This window comes from Chrysemys picta, chromosome 3 (assembly GCF_011386835.1).
Source record: "Chrysemys picta bellii isolate R12L10 chromosome 3, ASM1138683v2, whole genome shotgun sequence".
NCBI lineage: Eukaryota > Metazoa > Chordata > Testudines > Emydidae > Chrysemys > Chrysemys picta.
The window spans coordinates 113,716,265-113,733,237 of record NC_088793.1 but is presented as its reverse complement, the minus strand read 5'-3'; the positions used below and the strand labels follow the sequence as shown (position 1 = coordinate 113,733,237).

The 16,973-nt window shown below is 40.2% G+C and overlaps 1 protein-coding gene across 1 annotated transcript in view; it reads right to left on the bottom strand.

Annotated features, from left to right (window-relative positions):
- Positions 1 to 2,638: 2,638 nt before the first annotated feature.
- PPP1R14C (protein phosphatase 1 regulatory inhibitor subunit 14C) overlaps positions 2,639 to 16,973 on the bottom strand; it is a 65,548-nt gene continuing 51,213 nt past the window's right edge. The window contains exons 2-4 of the mRNA XM_005280450.4: positions 14,971 to 15,054; positions 13,664 to 13,696; positions 2,639 to 3,995 (exon numbers count right to left, since the gene is read on the bottom strand). Of these exons, the coding sequence (XP_005280507.2) occupies positions 3,921 to 3,995; positions 13,664 to 13,696; positions 14,971 to 15,054 (192 nt within the window). The 3' untranslated portion in view covers positions 2,639 to 3,920. The remainder of the gene's footprint in view (positions 3,996 to 13,663; positions 13,697 to 14,970; positions 15,055 to 16,973) is intronic.

The window sequence follows — 16,973 nt, the reverse complement described above, 5'->3', positions numbered from 1 at the left end:
ACTATGCTTTATTACCACAGGACTAGAAAGTTTGCCCTATTTAAAACAAACAAAACAAACAAACAAACCCCTTTATGGGCCAAGTCACAAAATTCAGACAGATTCCAAATACCACAACTCTCAGGGTGTTCAGATCTAGGATGTTGCTACTAATAAGCCAGCTAGATTATTCAGAGAAAGCAAAGTTCTGTGGTGTTTAGAACTAGGGAGTTGTTCTAGGCCCATCTCCATTAGACACATGAGGAGAAACAGGTATCCAAAGCTGGGAGATAGTAGGGTATAATATTCATGTAAGCCGATATTGTTCCAGTAACAAAATAAATATAACCACTAGTCTCTATGCCAGTGGTAAGTCTCTCGAACTGGAGTATCTCCCATTGTCAATACTTCACTGAATTATTACTTTGGAGATTATGAAAAAGTCTCTAAGTGTGTACATGGCAGTACGTTTTCTAGAGGAAGACATGTGAAAGCCCCTGAATCAGCTCAGATAATGCATTCTTTAATGACTAGAAAGGACTACTTTAACTTTGTACCAAACCCAGAATTTGATATCAATCTGCAGAGACTCTTGAAATCTAATACTCAAACATTTGAGGCTAGGTGGTAAGTTAAGGAAGGTTCCCATATGAGTCACTTTCTTTAAAATGTGGTGTGGTTCCGGACATTCTAACTTGTGTCAGTCTGCAGCATATCATCCTGTACAAGGAGCATACGCCAAGACTACTCTCCACATTAGAACAGTGACTTTAGTCTTAAGAGACCTGCAACAGAGTTAAAGAGAAGTATTTCTGCTCTTTTGCTTCTTTATAATGCATTAACACCTGGAAAGGTTTTACCGGATATTTCTAGTGTCAAAAACAGGGAGAGCAAAGGGTAAAACCCTAGCCCCGTTAAAGTCAATGGCAAAACTCCCAGGATTCCACCTGAAGTGGGTCCAGGATTTCACCTGAAGTCTCAACTTCAATGGTTTTGGCTGAGGCCAGCTCTACAGTACAGACCTATAACGGTATAACTACACCTCTCAGGGGTGTGAAAAATCCACACCCCTGAGCGACGCAGTTATACCAACCTAACCCCCCGGGTAAACAGAATTATGTCAATGCGAGAGCTTCTCCTGCCAACATAGGGAGGTGGATGAACTCCGCCAATGGAAGAAGCTCTCCCCATTGATGTAGTTGCATCTTCACTAAAGCGCTATAGTGGGGCAGCTGCACCGGTCTAACTGTGCCGCTGTAATGCTGTACATGAAGACGAGCCCTGTGAGACTCTTTTGGAAGACGGAGCTGTGTCAAGACATCAAGAGGGACAAGACTTAAAACTGAGCTTCTGTGAGACAAAGTTTTTAAGACAACCTAAAACTGTTTTCTTTTTGATCTACATAGATTCCTAGCCATGCTTGGGATAAAAAGGTCCCCTTGGTGACCGATTCAATACCTCCACTCTACGACTGATGACTGAGAAATTTTCCACTCCAGTTCTTTGGTCATCCATAGGGTTACCATATCTAACAAATAAAAAAAGAGGACCCTCCACGGGCCCTGGCCCCACCCATTTCCCCACCCTAACTCCGCCCCCTCCTCCCTCCCACTCCCAGCCACGCGGAAAGGGCTGCCACCGGCTTCACGGTTTGCCGGGCAGCCCCCAGACCCTGTGCCCCCGGCCGGCGCTTCCCCAGCGCAGCTGGAGCCCGGGAGGGGGAAGCGCCCAGCCGGGGTCGCAGGGTCTGGAGGCTGCCCGGCAAACCGTGAAGCCGGTAGCGCTTGGGCTTCGGGCAGCCCCCTTGCCTCCGGACCCTGCGCCTCCAGCCGGGCACTTCCCCTCCCGGGCTCTGGCGGCGCAGGTCCGGAGGCATGGGGGCTGCCCAAAGCCTGGTAGCGCTCGGCTCTTAAACAGAGCCAAAGAGTCGGGGAGGAGCAGAGCCGCCGCGGCCGGAGGCTCTGCTCCTCCCCTGACTCTTCGGCTCTGTTTAAGAGCCGAGCTGCCCCAGCGCTACCGGCTTCGGGCAGCCCCCTTGCCTCCGGACCCTGCGCCGCCGCAGCCCGGGAGGGGAAGTGCCCCGGACGGCGGCTGGGGTCCGGAGGCAAGGGGGCTGCCTGAAGCCCATAGCGCTCGGGCAGCTCGGCTCTTAAACAGAGCCGAAGAGTCAGGGGAGGAGCAGAGCCACCGCAGGAGGGAAAGTGCCTGGCCGGCATTTCCGGACATGTTCGGCTTTTTGGCAATTCCCCCCAGACGGGGATCTGAGTGCCGAAAAAGAGGATGTATGGTAACCCTAGTCATCCAAAGCACATCAGGAAAAGAAAGTTTCATATTCCTAATATTCTAGTGTAAAAAATAAACAGGGCAGGTTTTTTTGAAAGCAGTTTTCAGGCTCTATCCGTTATAGAGCAGCAAATAACTAAATAAAATAATTTAAAAAAATTCCTCCCTTTCAGATGACTTTTAAAAGAAAGGGAATTCTCCAGATAACAATTTCTTCATAGCAACTCCCCCTCCAACCCCCCACCAAGCCAGGGTATTAGGCCAGCCTAAGCTGGACTGACATGTATTGACCAACTTGTTCCTTCTGCATATACATCTGTATAACTATCATTGAATATAGGCACTAGTAGCTTTGGGAAGTGTAGATGTAACAGAGTCACAAGTTGTTCCATTTATTTGAGTAAATATCTGGTAAATAAAATCATTGATAAACATTACAAAATTAAATACATTTAAAAAAGCTTGCCAGCATACATAAAATTCACAAACATGTATTTCTTATTTTTAAAAATAAAAATATGTTCAGAGCACCTTTGATATAAAATGCCTGACTAACTTCATCTACTGGCATATGGTAGTTTACGGAACATCTGGAAAATGTCCTTAATTAAGAAGTGTCAGGGATCCACTGAAAGTATTCCATTCTTGCTTTCACAAGAAAGGAGGACCCATAACTAACAAGTCCCCCTTAGTTCTGGGGACAGAGCTATAAACAAATGCTACACTGTTCCTTATTGAGAGGGGGATCTACATTAAAACCTCCAATGCAAAACAGTGCTTTTAGTTTGTTCTGGTAGCACTTCTTTCCCCCACACTGTGAAACATTTTTAGATGGTGATTGACATTTCTCAAGGTATCACGTCAGGCTCTTATACAGTAGATTAATACAACTCTAACACACCGTGAGGTGAAGAGGAAATGATCTGGCAAAGCATCAAAGTCAATAAAACAATTAGAAGTCTACAAATTAAGCCCTTAAGAAACTCCCCAGTTCTCATATGTTGCTTTTTGTATGAGAAGATATGCTGAAATTCTTCACCTCGGTGCTTTAAAATGGATTTATAAAATGGCAGCACTCATTTTGGTAATCTAAACGGTTGCCCTCTGGTAACACGTTTGCTTCAGCCACCATTTAAATAGTTTACTGTAGTTTACTGTAACAACTCCCCTTCCGGCCACGTGAAACAGTATCCACACCCCCACTTTACAACTTATGTACATACAAGCACAAGAAACTTGACATCCATGAGTTAAATGTACAACCAATTAAAAATGTTATCCAACTAGTCGCTAGGGTAAAATAAAAAGGCAATTCTTCTAGCTCTGCAAGTTTACATGCTCTTCTGATTCACCATGTGGGATTGCTGCCCTTCATTGCTATGGCGTGGTCACTAATGCCTGGGTTCTTCACCTGGTTCAATAATCCTTTAGTAGGATAGTTGAGCAGCATCCAAAAACGTTGGTATCCTTGATAAAAAATTGACACTTAAGAAAACCCTTAAAAGCACATGAAATAGGACTCCCTTGAGTAAATGTCAAAACTGAACCAAACCAAACAAAAGTTGCTCGGAAAGACAATTCTATTTTAATAAAGGTCTTGTAGTCAAAGTCCCATTTCCCTTGCTAGGTTTCTTGTAGGAGTGCTACTATTTGAGTAGTTATATACTCTTCTTTTGAGGGGGGCTTAGCTTTCTCATCCCTCTTATCCGAGTTAGCAGTTCTCTGATAAATTCCTATGGAAAAAGAAAAAAAAAGATTAGAAATAATCAATATTTTGCATCATCAAGACATCATAGTTTTGGTTTGTATTTTTTTTTAAAAGGAGGAATACTAAAGCAAACTGTACAAGCTTATCCAGGAGATAAGATTTTACTGATACGGTGGAATTTACATGAGCTCTTGGAGCTATACGCACACTTCCATCATGAAACGGAAAGGAAAGAAACTCATTATTCCCTCCATGTGCAATACAACTCAATTGCTATTCATCTTCTACCCTTTTATTACACAAAAGGGTATTTGACAGTTGCCACTGAGCAGCTTTTTTCAAAAGCTAGAAGGAGCAGCACTTGTCAAATGTTGTTTCAAACTTAGGGCTGGTCTCCAGTTCCGTGGTAAATCGATCTAACTTATGCAACTTCAGTTAAGTGAATAACGTACCTGAAGTCGGCGTAGTTGGATCCACTTACCGTGGTGGCTACACCTTATGCTTCTCGGGGAAGTGGAGTACACAAATCGATGGGAGAGTGCTCTCCCATTGATTTAGCTTGTCTTCACCAGACCCATTAAATCAACACTCGCTGCATTGATTGCAGCAGTACCAATCTACTGATAAGTGTAGACATGCTCTTAGTCTTTTTTAAAAATGTAGCTCTGTATGAGATCAGAGTTAAAATTTAAGTGCAACAAAGTGTTTTCACCTGCACTTTCCTCAAACACAACAGAGGCTATTTTGGTAACCTGCCCTCAAAAAATTTCACCTTCAGACAAAGATCAAGCTCAGGAAATTTCATCCCCAGGAGGACAGTTTCAGAAAGCTACAATCTTGAAAAATATGAAGTTATTATGAAACCTCTGACTATAGTGGTTACTACTGAGAAATTACTGACATTTATGTCACATCTACAGTGGAAAAGCTTGCCAAAACTGTTCCCTTTCCCCATCACTGTTAGCCTCACTTTTGCCAAACAAGTAGTCACACTAGGGTTCCCTCTAGAGCTACATGGGTCCCAGAGCCAAACCCCATTTTACCACCTTTTTAAATTAAAGGAAATTTAATTGACGCAATAATAGTGGGTCTGGCTGAGGGATTCTTGCCCACATGAGGTCTCCCAATGGTGCTTTCACAATTTCTGTGGAAGCTGGGTCACCATAAAAAGAACAGGAGTACTTGTGGCACCTTAGAGACTAACAAATTTATTACAGCATAAGCTTTCGTGGACTACAGCCCACTTCTTCGGATGCATATATGTAAGTTTACCTAGTGTAGGCAAGGCTTACATCAGGCAAAACCAGCAACTAACATCTAGATAGAATTTGAACGGTTAAGGATGGTTTTTAAACTTAAAAAGGGCCAGTGCTGTTTAAAATAATAATAAACTTATGTACATGGTTGGTCTTTAATCAAGCTAGTAGTCTGACTTCAATGGGTTTTTCTTTCACATTTAAAGACTAGTTATGAGTCACGGGTTTGCAGAAATAGGCCACAATTTAAAATTTCTGTGTTATTATTTACCTACTATTATTTGTATATGATCATAGCTTTTAGTTTACATTTAATGAATTCTGGTACAATATCACCTCTTAATACAGGTAAAAATCAAACAAATTATACAAAATTAGTTTATCCCCTGAATCAAAATTTTGATTAGCTCCCAAAATTTGTTTTAGTTGGAATTCCAACAAATCTGAAGATTTTTAATGTCATTTGAGACTTTTGGATAATTGAGTTTACCAGTAGTGCCATCTGTAGTACTGTAAAAACATATGGTGATTTGTTGACGCAAGTACTAGCACATGTGAGTGTCAGCTTGGCCATTAAGTTCTTAAATACTGAAATATAGCAAGCCAGGAAATAGCTGACAAGATTACTTTCATTTCCATTTTGGAATTGAAAGTACTCAGACCTAGATTTAAAAGATATCTTCATTAATGTCGCTATAGTGATATTAAATAAAAATAAAGCCCTTTGCTTAGCCCATAACAAAAGTTGCACTTCCAAGTTTCATTCCCGGGGGGAGGGTTAGAAATTCCAGTGAACAAAGTCAGTACCTACATGCCACACTGATAGGCTCAAATACACATGTTGAAACCTTGATAAAACAAATGCTTAAGTTTGTTTGCTATCAGGGCTACAGTATTTATGGGAGATGTCACTATGAGTAACATTTATGGTTAGATATATATTTAACTCAAGAGAGGGGTCAGCGTGTTTCTGGATGGACTGCATGAGTCTCAACACATTATTCCAATGCAGTAGAAGGAAAGCAAGTTTCCTCCCTGCCCATTTAGAAAAGATTTGATTAGGGGAAACAGACTTTTTAAAACATGGAATAGATTTTTCCCTCAACTGTCCCAAATGAAAAACAGTATGCATCAATGTCTCAAACATTGGATTAGAATAGTTTTAGGAGGAGGAGAAATTGTTTTCCCTTCCTTTCTGCCCTATTTGATCAGTCTCCCATTCCCTTTTTAAATGCCTGGAACTTTCATATCTGCTCCCATAAAAGGCTGCAGGTACTTCTCCTTTGCCCCCTGAATAGGCAGCTGCAAAACATCGAGCTCAGAACTTGGCTGACTCTTTAATGTCAATGGGACACAAAAGAGCTGATCAGCAACCTGTGTACCTAAGAAATGAGCACTTCTGATATTGGCATGCTCAAATTTTCCTATTTGACATGGGGCCATGGAATTCCACCGAGTCCTCTCTCACCCCTCCTCCTAGAGGAGCTGTTCAATAGTTTTCCCCCTTTGATATCAAATTTAACTATGGCCAGCTTACTTTCAGCTGAAATCTCTGTGTAAAATGAAAGCAAACATATGCCTGGGAGATTATGAGCAATCAGTAGAAGAAACACTGTTTTAGAAATTCAAAGAGGGCTTCCCCCTCCTTCTTTGAAGTAGAACCACAACCCTCCTACGCCTTATACAGAGCAAGAGGCTTTCATTTTACATTGGAAATTTCAGCTGGTTGCTGCTTAATACTCCCAATCGAACATCAAAATAAGCTGATTTGGCTGGCTGGTGGGTGGAAAAGAGAAATCCCCAGCCAGATCTAAGCTAAGTGAAGGATGTTGATCAGGAAAGGAGATAAATGAATGGTAATGTGTGCGGTTTAAGGAAATAAATGAAGTTATTAGAAATGATTTCCCCCTCAGGAGCAAGTGTATTTGTGATAAGGAATTCTAAAATATAAACTTACGACTATCAATGCATTTGTAGGTTGCAAACACTTCACACCATGCAGTAGTTAATATATGCCGCAGGTATGCAGTGAAGCAAGCGATTCACTGTTTTAATGACCAACAATGAATTCCAGGTTTCCGGTTTAAGTTATTCCAATTAGTTCCAGAGTCTAATTGGATACCATCCCAACAGATGTTTCTCCACACGTACAGGATACTTGTGATAAGATCCTCTTATCCTAGAAATACTTGGAATCCTATACAGAAGCATTTCTAGTCTGGTTTACTAGACAAGCCAAATAAAGGGCAGTATTCATTCGCACAAAGTAACCTTTCCCTCCACAGTCTTAGCTCTCCACAACCAAGTAAAACTCCTGATGGGGTCATTGAGCAACACTGGGCACAGGCGGAGGACATCTCTTCGGAGGGACACTGATCAGCTGGAGCAATACAAGAACAGCGAGCTATCGCTGTGTTGGTCCCTGGACATTTGAGAAGTTGGTCCAATAAAATATATTGCCTCAGCCACCTGGTCTCAATAAAGAAACAGACTGACAGGTCTTTACACAGGTGTGTGTGGGGGGGGGGGAGAAAATATACAAAGCCTCAGCTGCCAGCAGTGTGCTAAAGATAATGCAGGGTTTGTTCCCACTATGGTCCCTTGGTGGAGCAGGGTGGTGACAGGTGCCTCAAAAGGGGAAGGAAGGAGGTGGAGCAATGGGTCTACTTTCTCTCCCCAATCTATATTGGTCCGAAGTGTGAGTGGATAGCAATCCTCTTGCACACTAAGCTGCTCACGGAGACATAATCCCTTCCTCCAAGTTGTCCAGGGGATAGTGCCACTTCATTGGGACTGACCTTTCCCATCTCTATTGTGGCATTTAGCCAGTGGCTTGCGCAAGGTATACCCTGAGTATTCCCACACCTTCTGAACTATTCACAGGCACTGCTGTTTTTTCTCCCCCACACAGTGCACCATCACCACTACAATGGAAACACATTTCTGGTCCTTTGCTTATGTTTGTGGTATTAAAAGAGTGCAAATCTAGTGCTCTCCAGTGTCACTGTACAATATGAAGCAGATCCTCGGCCACTGCAAACTGCCATAGCTCCATTTACTTCAATGGAGCTAAGAATTTATGTACCATCTGAAGAACTGCCCCTATGTTCTCTATACTCTGGATTACTGCATTTCCTCTCTTGTAAAAGGTGCATTTCTTTGGTGTTTAGTTTCCTACTTGGTTTTGAACAGTAAATATTACAACCTTGTGATTAAAGATGAAACAACAGTAACAAGTTCAAAACTTCAAGGCTGCAGCAAATTTATGATTTTTTGGCTTTGAGGTTGTAAACTTCTAGTTTGAAATTGAACTTGCTGGACACATCTGTAGAGTAAACTGCACAATATGTGCATTGTGTGAGGCATGCCCAAACACTTGGCCCAAACCGTAGTCCAAAAGCTTTGTTACAAAGCTATCATTTCTTCTAGTTAGAAATTAAACTTGGAAAAATAGATCTGTAGGGAAATGCCAGCTCAAATGCATTCTTCCCAATGCAGGACTGAAAATTTCTGAAATGCTCTAACTGTTCAAGTAGCCAGGGGGTACTGACTAAGTCACTTAAGTAATAGAGTCCTGTACTTTCTTTTGCTGACTCCACTCATGGACATAGGATGTTGTTAAGCACATAATTTCCTGCCCAAGAGCTGCAGTGAAGGGGCAATTGCACCTTTGCCATTAGACACTGTTTGACTGGTTTAAAAATGCCAATAATTCTCAATGTTTCCAGTGAGAAGTTTTTTTTTTTTTTTTATGTTTCCACTTTTGGTTTCCCCCTGCTTTTCTTCCCTTCCTCCCTTTTCTCAGTGGAAAATAAAGGGTAAAAGAAAGAGTAAAAAGACAAGTTTTCTAGCATTTTGTCAAAAACAAAATTTCAAGAGAAACTGAAGTTTTCTATCTCTGGTATGTGTACACATACTCACCACCTCAGTCAGAGACAGCCTAGACATGAATTATCAGAATTACCAACCTCATTGGCCTTGTTTACAACAGGAAATCTCCTACCATTGTGCTAGTCACTGTGGCAGCCCCACCAGCCCGAGCACTAATGTAGACCAGCCAGAGGTTTCTTAGACTTCCTCTAATAGTAGCATTCTCCGTATTGCTACCAATGGTAGAGCTGCACCAGTAGCAGATTCTCAAAAGTTAATACAGACAGAGTCCTCAACTTCTTCAAAATAGATGCCTTAATAAAAAACTCATTCTTTTCAGGTCCACAACAGTTCTTTAATATTCAATTTTCAATAGATTGTCAAAAAAGTTCTAGTGTCCTCCTTGACAGGTGACAATACCCAGAGGCTTTTCTATGGTGCTTATCACTGCAACATGAGTGCTACAAACATTAATTTATCACCACAAACACCCCCTGTGGTTCAGGGTAAGCATCCCCACAGACAGGGAATTTGAGGAACAGAAATATTGACTTGCCCCAGATCTGTCTTCATCTTCTCACTCCCAAAACAGTGCAGAAAGGCCATGCTTCTTCCAAACGCTAGAGTATAGGGATGGTATTCTTTTCTGAGAATGGCTAGCTGTTTTGAGCACAGAAGCTCAAGTTCTTGCAGAATACATAAATATTAAAATCAACTGGAACATGAAAATTTATTAAGTGACCCTCATGGGTAAAGAAAACATGGACCCTCACCTCTTCATGGCAGTTATTTTGCAGATGAGACTTAAAATGCTCTTTAAGTTTCTCCGTCCATCTAAAAAAAGGAGCTACAGTAGTTTTCCAAAATATTCATTCACCCCAAAATATTCATTCTGTCACAGAAGGATCCCCGATTTTTGAACCGTGTATAATGAAAGGAGTATCCACTCTTAGGTGATGGAAAGACTTCAGCAATACAATTCAAAGTCTTGCCCAAGTTTGAAAAATTCAGTTTGCATACCAGACTTGGAGGCTTTTCTTTAAACTTGTATTCTCTTCCCAAGCCTGGGTTTTCTAGAGGTATCTCAGTTTCTCTTCAGCAGGTGTGACCTAATCACATTAAGGAAGCAGGCCTTTATTATTTATACTTTAAGATCTAACAGTAGCTTGCAAAGTGTGCCTCTTAGCCATTGCTTTATAGAAACACAGTGAAGTTGGCATCATATGGCCAGAAGACATTTTTAGTTCCTGGCACACATGGCCAAACTTGCTTCTGAGATTAGGGGACATATCAGTCACATTACACATTTTTCCTGATTAAGATGTTACACTGAATATATTTAAATAGCTTTTAGTCAGTGGGTCTTATTTTAGATGCAAGCCCAACTATAATCCATAATACCTTCTTAATCAAAATGATTTGAGACTATTGAATGACTGATATTTCTTTATTTGAATAATTAAGTTTATAAAGTTATGAAAATGATAATTTACTGCAATATGCCAGCTTTAAACATGTTTCGTTCAGGTGAAAGTAGCAGCAATTGCTGTCTTACACAACCTACGCTTTTAGAATAACTGCGTATGCTCAGGAGTCTAGCTGTATTTTACTTTGAAGAAAGATAAACACTCATAAATTAGTGCCTATTATTATTTTGGATAATTTAAAAGAGAAAACCTTAAAACCTGCCACCTGCTGAGTGACCTAAATAATTCTGTTTCTTCGGATCGGAAAAGCCATTGAGTATAAATGCACAAAAGTAACTCCTGAAACTTTCCTTAACCTTCCGCCTCCTAAGAGAGTTGAGGAAACGAAGTAGAACTGACTTCAGATGACCAATCTGCAAAAATGATACCTTATTCATATAATGTAGCTTCAAGTTACTAAACTTTGATTTTACTGGCTTTCCTTTCATGTGCTGTACAATTGCAGATTTCATACTACATTAATTTTTTCTACTTAGAACTCAGGATCACAAGCATTTTTCAGGTGGTAGATCTTTAAACGTTAAGTCCTTGCCAGAAATAGAACTTACCATGTTTGAGTTACAGCTCCTTAGAAGGAGAAATGCCACACACTACACTTTTCTCCACGTGCGCGCACACACACACACCCTCTTGCTCTTATAGAAATAATTCACATGCTAGTGTGATAAACAGCCAGATACACACACACTTTCTATATAGTTGGTATTTTTTTCTTCCATGTCTCAGGATTTTTTTCTTTTCCCCTTCTCAACCCCAAACTGGGCAGATTACCCCACTGGCAGAGGAAGAAGAGACCCTGCTCACTGCAGTCTGTCAATTCTACTCCCATGTCAGCTCAAAGGGTCACCAAGGGAGTGAGAGGAGACTCTTCAAGGTAAGAGCATTGCCTCCACTTCACTGGCACATGAGTTAAGGACCAAGAAATTAGAATACTAAAATCTAATCCCCTATCATAGTGCCTTCAAACTTTGGCTCTTCGCTTTCAGTTTAACATTAGTGGGTTTAACATTAGTGCACACACAAATCTATGTACTATTCCATTTAAGCTGCCATACCAATTAACCCTGTCTTTATTACTGTAAGTGCATTCCTTCACGCATACAGATATTTTCTAAAATTATGTTAAACACCGAACACCACGTCATTCTCAAGTGTCATGTGTATATTTAAGATAAAAAAATAAAATTTGAATCTGTCTCAAGAAAAACTAGACAGAATTTTGGTATAATGAACAGATTTTTAAGCAAAACAATTTTAGTTTAAACTAATTTTTTAATTATTAGTTAGCCCTCTTGCCCTACCCTTTGCTCCCAAAAAAGCCATCCTCACACATTTATCTAGTTGGGAGAATGGGGTAATCTTGCAAGATTAAAACAAAAAAGACACATTCAGAGCCAATCTCGATAAGTCCACTTGAGCTATTAGCATCCTGTTCTGCATCTCTTCACTCTTCCTCTCTCCACCTCCCCCACCTCAGAGGCCAAGAGACATCAGCAACGTCAGGTTCCTGACACCAGATCAGTCATCCAGACCAATAGCATGAAAAATAATTCAAGTTCAATGGCCTTTGCTGGAATATGTTGACTGGGTCATCTCAAACGTAGCACAACTACTGAGAGACACATCAGAAAGACTTGGCCTTTTAGCCTGGTATCTCTGGAGGAATCCCAGCAACGTATCACGTCTACCATTTCCATCACACTGAAGAATAAGCTATACAAGCATTAGTATCCAAGCCTTTCTGAGCAACATTTCCATCATCACAAACAAAAGACTTCGTTGGCCATGGCTGCAGCAGTTGGTCATAAACAGACTTCTCCAGTATAAGGTTCCATAAGAATTTAAGGCAGAAATAGACAAAGAATTGTCCTTTCAACCATGACAGAGGTTTTGCCTGACAGATTGCTTCAGTATTCTACCTTAAAGAAAGCAGCTCAGATTACAACCATTTCAGCCCTGTTCTCCCTTGAAGCAGAACCATGTTGCCCACAGCCTCGTTTAATAACGGCACACCCCCCTGTCAAGCACTGCTTGACTACAGCAGTTACCAAATAGTGGAATCCAAGCTACCATGCATTCCCCACCCACAACTGCAGTATCTTAGATACCAGTATTTGGCATTTGTTCCGAAAGTATTGATTTTTATAATGGGGACCGCTTTATTTTAAATAAACTGTTCAGTAACCTAAAAGCTTCGATCATGCATTTTAGTACTTCAACTATTGCGGTTTTATGCATAAAGCCAAAATATCCGTTAGCTCACCAGGTTCACTCTTCCTAGTAAACATGTGCAATTGTATATATTAAAAGTGGTATAGGTGCATACAACTATTTTCCATTAAAATATTAAACTTTGATCTAAATATCCACTTAATAGAAGTCTGTTGGCTTAATCATTCCACTGTATTGTATTTAGGGTGACCAGACAGCAAGTATAGAAAATCGGGACAGAGGTGGGGGGTAATAGATGCCCATATAAGAAAAAAACCCCGAATATCAGGACTGTCCCTATAAAATCGGAACATCTGGTCACCCTGATTGTATTTGTATCCATTTATAAGGTGGCTTGACACATGCAGCTCAACCAAATGTCTGTCTAATAAGATGCAAGTCTCTCCCAAAAGATAAGCTAAAAAAGACAAAGAGTCTAATGGTCTTGCTTAGGAGACCATACAATACATTTAATAGGTTGAAACAATGTTATGCAAATATAGTCATTCGTTCAGTTAGATTTTTATCATTTCAGATGAAGTAATTCCATTTGTTCACTTCTCCACATCTGAGCTTCACATCTTGATTTAGGTATTACTGAAGGAAACCAAAGAATTGGAGAAGGACAAGTAACACTACTGCATCAGAAATCAGAACCCTAACACTTAGATAAGAATAATCAACTTTCTTCCCAAGAGCCCAATCCTGCTCAAGTCAAATAACAGAACTCCAGCATTCAAGGGGAGACTGTTGGGCCTGAAATGTTCAGACCCCTTCAACTCCAATCAGCATTCCCCTATTTTTAGCAATAGTATGACTACACTGTTTTTAACAGGGAAAAATGGTATTCAAGAAAAGGGGTACTTTACCTCTGTTGGTTTGTAGCAATCTACAAGAGCTTCCTAGAAGTAAAACATGAAAGAAGTGTCAGTTTCTGTATTAAGTCATGTCAGTTTTGCAACGTAAAAACAAATCTATAATCTTAGACTATCACACTTTCATAGTGTTTTTCCCATATATAATCAAGCTACGTCTATTAGTTTTCATTTAATTTACAGAGGAGAGATGTGCAATCTTTACTTTCAATAACAACTCTACCCAGAGTGTAGCAGCATAGGTGGAGCAAAGTATCTATATCAGAAAGGGACTACACCACTGGGTTCAGTGGGGAAGTAGTAGCAGCTTCCTTAAAAAGGAATTCTACATTAAAAATCCCAATTTTTACATCTCCAAGGAGATGGGAGAGAGGAGGAGAAGCTAAGATTTCATACATACAAACACTACCCCCAACACACCCCAAGAGTCAAGTAACTTTTTACTGGGAACTTTTCACTAGGGCATCACTAATTGGGTTCTTAACATGTGAGCTGGGATGAATGTCTGTATACTAGATCTTGTTTCATTTCCTCTCATATATCTTAACTATTACCCATTTTATGGCAAGTCCCTCATTGGCTTGAAGTGTCATTTCCAGACACACAATTATTCTTCCTTTCTCCCCACTCTTCCCTCCCCCATTCCATTTCATTAACATTTACCTCAAACAAGATTATGGAATTAGAACAAGTCTACTGTAATTGCCTAATTCAGCTGAGATACTTTGGATTTCCCTGTTCTGTTAATTCTTGTTGTTGACTATCTTGATCTTTTCCCCACATTTTTAGATAGAGCCCTGAATGGCAACCAATGGGTTATGCTTTTACACTCAAAAAATTGCACATTTCAACCGAAGTTGTAGTTATTTCTTCATGGCTAGGAAAAGATTAGTAATGTAATGAAGACCAACACTGTCATGACCAGAAGATCCACTGATTTCTGAGGTTCTTAAAGTTACTCATGGGTTTTTCCTCTTCATATTTTAGAATACGAATGACACTTGGAGAAAACTTAAAGGTGCTCTACTACTTCTCAGAATAATTATCCCTCTCACTGGTGTACTGGACCTTGAATTTTTACTATTGTCATCCTCATTCAAGGAGTTTCCTCATAATGCTAGGGAATCTCTTTACATTCAGACAGTAGTCCTAGATAGGTTACATTAAATTCCCTTTTCTCAAATTTAGGAAATACTCATTCTAAGGCTACCACCAGAGCGGAGTCATTCAGAATTAAGATATAGTGACTCTGATATGTTAAGTCAGCCATGTTCAAGTTTACTTTAGGAAAAATATTTTACCTGTAATTTGATAGCTCTCTCCTCTTCATTAGTTGCATCAAGAAGGTCATCAATGTCAATTTCTACATCTGGCATCTCTTCTTCCTGCAAAAGGAAAAATCAGGTTGAGTGCATTATGTTGTCCTTCGACCTAAAAGCTGAGCTGGCAGTCTAGCAATAGCATGTGCATTACCATCTGCTGGGGGGTCAGAGAAGAAAGAAATCAATTAGAGACACCAGGTTGGTTCTTCAATCCTAGGCCAAGAGAGGTCACAAACAGCATGCTTAGGCCTTGGTAGTATAGGAAGGGAGATTTCTCTTAATCAACTCTTCTGACAATTTCAGGAACAGTGTTAACTACTTCAAGAATAGCTGCATACAGCCCTCCTTGGATTGGAGCCAATGAAGTGTTCGGTGCGGGGAAAGGGATAGAGAAGCAAAAGTATTGCTTTGAAAGTTATACTCTGGATTGGCCTTTTGGCTGTTCCTACCTTGTTTCAGTTATGGAAAGTCATGCTCATTCACTGTTAGCACAAAGTGACAGCCAAGTCCCCAGCAGAAAAGTTCAGATTTCTAGTGCCCACAATGAAGAAATGAGAAATCTCATGCACAAAGTCTTTCCCCGTAAGATTTTTATATTCAATTGATATCCCAGAGCTTTTGAATCACCACTGAAATCAGACAGATATTACATGTGAGACAAAGCCATTCAGGAATTGGATCTTTCTGCCCACTAGTTTTAGGAAACATGAGCAGCAATATATACATTTTGAAGTACTACGTGCTTCTTCAATCTCTCCAATAGAAAGCATTTTTGCTAAATTTAGATATCCCTGCTTACTGCATTTAAATTATGTTAAAAAAAATTCTGTTAAGAGTTTTAACCGTCTGACCAAATACGTCAGAGTTGTTCCTCTGTACTTACAAGTATCTTGACATTAGCAGTCAAGATTCATTTTACTCATACGATCAAAGTAACTAGCCAGATCACAGATTCCACCAGCAAACAAAACATCAACTAGGACAGAGACTTAAGCTTCTCCTTTAAGCTAAGTTTGCATTTTGTTATTTCATGAGGGATGTGGATGGATTTTTTCCTTTTGAAAAAAGTAGAAATGTCACAGAAATACCCTAGTGTAGAACTACAGACTGCTAGATAATATCAATATGGATATAGAATGCAAGTCACTTGCATGATTAGCAAATGCACTGCTTTGCAGCGGACACTTCTAGCAGTAGTTAGGCGTGGACGTTCATTGAGTAAAATCAAAAATATTTTCAACTGGAAGTTACTTTTTTCCCCTAAAATACTGTGCGCTCGCACACACACAAAACCACCAACCTCTTCCCCAAAACTGGGTACAAATTAAGTTTAAGAAGGGTAAAAAAAAAAAAAAAAAAAAAAAAAAAAAAGGTACTTTGAAAGTATTGTGTGGACTAAAAAAACCACCATTCAATTGAAGTCAGAATTCTACTAAAGTTAAACGTAAGAGCGGCCATACTGGGTCTGACCAAAGGTCCATCTAGCCCAGTATTCTGTCTTCTGGCAATTGTCAATGCCAGGTGCCCCAGAGGAAATGAACAGAACAGGTATTCATCCGCCGCTCATTCCCAGCTTCTGGCAAACAGAGGCTAGAGACACCATCCCTGCCTATCCTGGCTAATAGCCATTGATGGACCTATCCTCCATGAATCTATTTTTTTTTAAAATCCTGTTATAGTCTTGGCCTTCACAACATCCTCTGATAAAGAGTTCCACAGGTTGACTGTGCGTTGTGTGAAGAAATCCTTCCTCTTGTTTCTTTTAAACCTGTTGCCTATTAATTTCATTTGGTTACCTCCAGTTCTTTTGTTATGAGAAGGAGTAAATATCCTATGACATCCCTCATGTCCACATGCTTGTTGACCCCTTAAAGAATTCTAGTAGATTGGTGAGGCATGATTTCTGTTTACAAAAAACATGTTGACTCTTCCCCAACAAATTATGTTCATCTGTGCGTCTGCCAATTTTGTTCTTTACTATA